Source organism: Octopus bimaculoides, chromosome 12 (assembly GCF_001194135.2).
Source record: "Octopus bimaculoides isolate UCB-OBI-ISO-001 chromosome 12, ASM119413v2, whole genome shotgun sequence".
In the NCBI taxonomy this organism is placed as follows: Eukaryota; Metazoa; Mollusca; class Cephalopoda; order Octopoda; family Octopodidae; genus Octopus; species Octopus bimaculoides.
The window spans coordinates 54,814,983-54,817,366 of NC_068992.1; the positions used below are offsets into that span (position 1 = coordinate 54,814,983).

General features: G+C 38.8%; 1 protein-coding gene across 2 annotated transcripts in view; it reads right to left on the reverse strand.

Annotated features, from left to right (window-relative positions):
• LOC106870130 (small cardioactive peptide-related peptide) overlaps window positions 1–2,384 on the reverse strand; it is a 40,570-nt gene that overhangs the window by 1,848 nt on the left and 36,338 nt on the right. For both annotated transcript variants that reach the window (XM_014916120.2, XM_014916121.2), the window contains one exon: window positions 1,426–1,609. In XM_014916120.2, the coding sequence (XP_014771606.1) occupies window positions 1,426–1,609 (184 nt within the window). The remainder of the gene's footprint in view (window positions 1–1,425; window positions 1,610–2,384) is intronic.

Genomic DNA, 2,384 nt, shown 5'->3' on the forward strand with positions numbered 1-2,384 from the left:
ATAGGTGAAACTACTGGGTCTTTTTGAAAAGAAAGACTGAGAAGCGTTAATTTTTGAGGCGGAAGGACAATTACCCCGACGGTTGGAAAATAGATCTAAGTTATGTACTAAATCAGAACGTACATTCACCTTTATGATTAAAGTATAATTAATCCATGGTTGGCGTATAGCATTGCCACTTATTATTTTTGGACAGCAGTATTCTCGAATAGCGCTGACCTAAAAACCGATACAAAAATTAACACAAACGTGATAGTCGCATGATATACAAGACTATAAAGGATCGTCTGTTAGAAATAGAAGTCAAAGATCCCTTAAATCATACCCACACTATGCCCTATTGAACACGACTTTAGATTAATCAACAGCAGTGCAGATCTATATGGACTGGGACATTGTGGAGGCGGTACATTTAAATCTCTTGGTCATAATGATAAATATTCCAACAGTCATAAAATACGACGCTACCTGTTGGTTTTAGCGTACCCTACAAAACAAAAAAAGGGTGCTTTCTACTTGAGCATTGAGATTTTGGAGGAGTGTGTCACGAGACCAGACCTTTCTTTATTCGGTGCTGTCGGAATCGTGTCACACGAGAGAATGCATACATCGACCAGTTCTTTTAAGAACCATAATTTTCAATGACTTGTGGAGGGTCTACTCTCACATTCCTAAAATTGATGGTTATAATCTTTGACATAGTAAACTCAATACTGGTTTACTGTTCTAACTCGAAAGATGCTACCTACCCGCAACAAGTAGAAAAAAAAATCACTTGGGCCTGTGTAAAACGAGGGAATAAACGACGCTGTGGGGCCCACCGATCCATGACTGACTTGTATTTCTGCGAGTTTATGTGGCGCAGGTGATAGGATTACAACGAACTAGTTGGAATAATATCACCCTAAGATGGTACTTTGTGAAGAAAGGCAAAGTTAGCCTCGGTGAGATTTGAACACGGAGTGACAATTCACCACCTTGTATTAAACTTATTAAGAGGTCTAACACGAAGTGACGAATTCGTACTCTGATTTCAGATCTCGACGAAGTCATTTTTGCCTTGTCTCATAAATAAAGTAATGGCACTCCGTCAGTTATGACGATGATCAACGGAACAGCCTGCTTGTGAAGTTAACGTGCAAGTGGCTGAGCACTCCACAGACAAATGTACCCTTAACGTAGTTCTTAGGGAGATTCAGCGTGAGACAGAGTGTGACAAGGCTGACCCTTTGAAATTAGAAGAGACGAGGCGGGGAGACGAGCTTGCATGGGAAACATCGTCTTTCATGAAATGTGTTACCTAGACCTTCATGTTGGAGAAGAACGTTCTAGATGCAGATTTGTGGTATCACAAGAAATATGGAGGCCAGGGTACTTTGAATTACAAGCACGTAGAAGCAAGAAGAAACAAAAAGAATAATTTACCTGCAACACAAACAGAGTAGATCGTTCTTTGTCCAGATTTCTGTAAAACTTTTTTCAGACCAGGGCAACATTCCATTCCAATCGGACAGATACCGACATATTTCGTAAGAGGCATACCGCAGCACGTATAATCCGGCTGATTATCAGATCGCCCCTGACGGGGCAATGCAAGGTATCCATTGCTCTAAAACAGAATAAAAATAAATTGATAAGTAAAACCAACATTCGCTGAGAATAAAACAATAACATATATTTTCAAGCAGAGAGATATGTAGAGAGTTTTTTTTTCTGAGAATATCAAAGAGCTTATCAAACTGAGTATGAATTATACACACGCCCGTATATAGTATTAGTGTGTATAGAGTTACACCAAGTTCATCGGAATAATTCTATTTAATGAGGAGAATAAGTACGAACTGAAAACAGTAACTGTGGCTGTGTGGTAAAAAGCTTGCTTCCCAACCACATTGTTTCGAGTTCAGTCCCACTGCATGGCATCTTGGGTAAGTGTCTTCTATAGCCTCGAGCCGACCAAAGCCTTGTGAGTGGATTTGGTAGACGGAAACTGAAAGAAGCCTGTCGTATATATATATATATATATATATATATATGTATATATATATGTGTGTGTCTGTGGTCGTCCCTCACCACTGCTTGACAATCGGTGTGTTTACGTCCCCGTAATTTAGCGGTTCGCCCAAAGAAACCGATAGAATAAGTACTTGGCTTCAAAAAAAAAAAAAAAAAAAGTCCTGAGGTCGATTTGTTCGACCAAAATCCTTCAAGGTGCTGCTCCAGCCTGACCGCAGTCAAATGACTGAAATAAGTAAAAGAATATACTCTAATCCCTAATGGAACAACACAAATACATCATACTTGAGGAGACAAACACAGACACACAAACATATGCATACATGTAAATATATATATATATATATATATATATATATATATATATA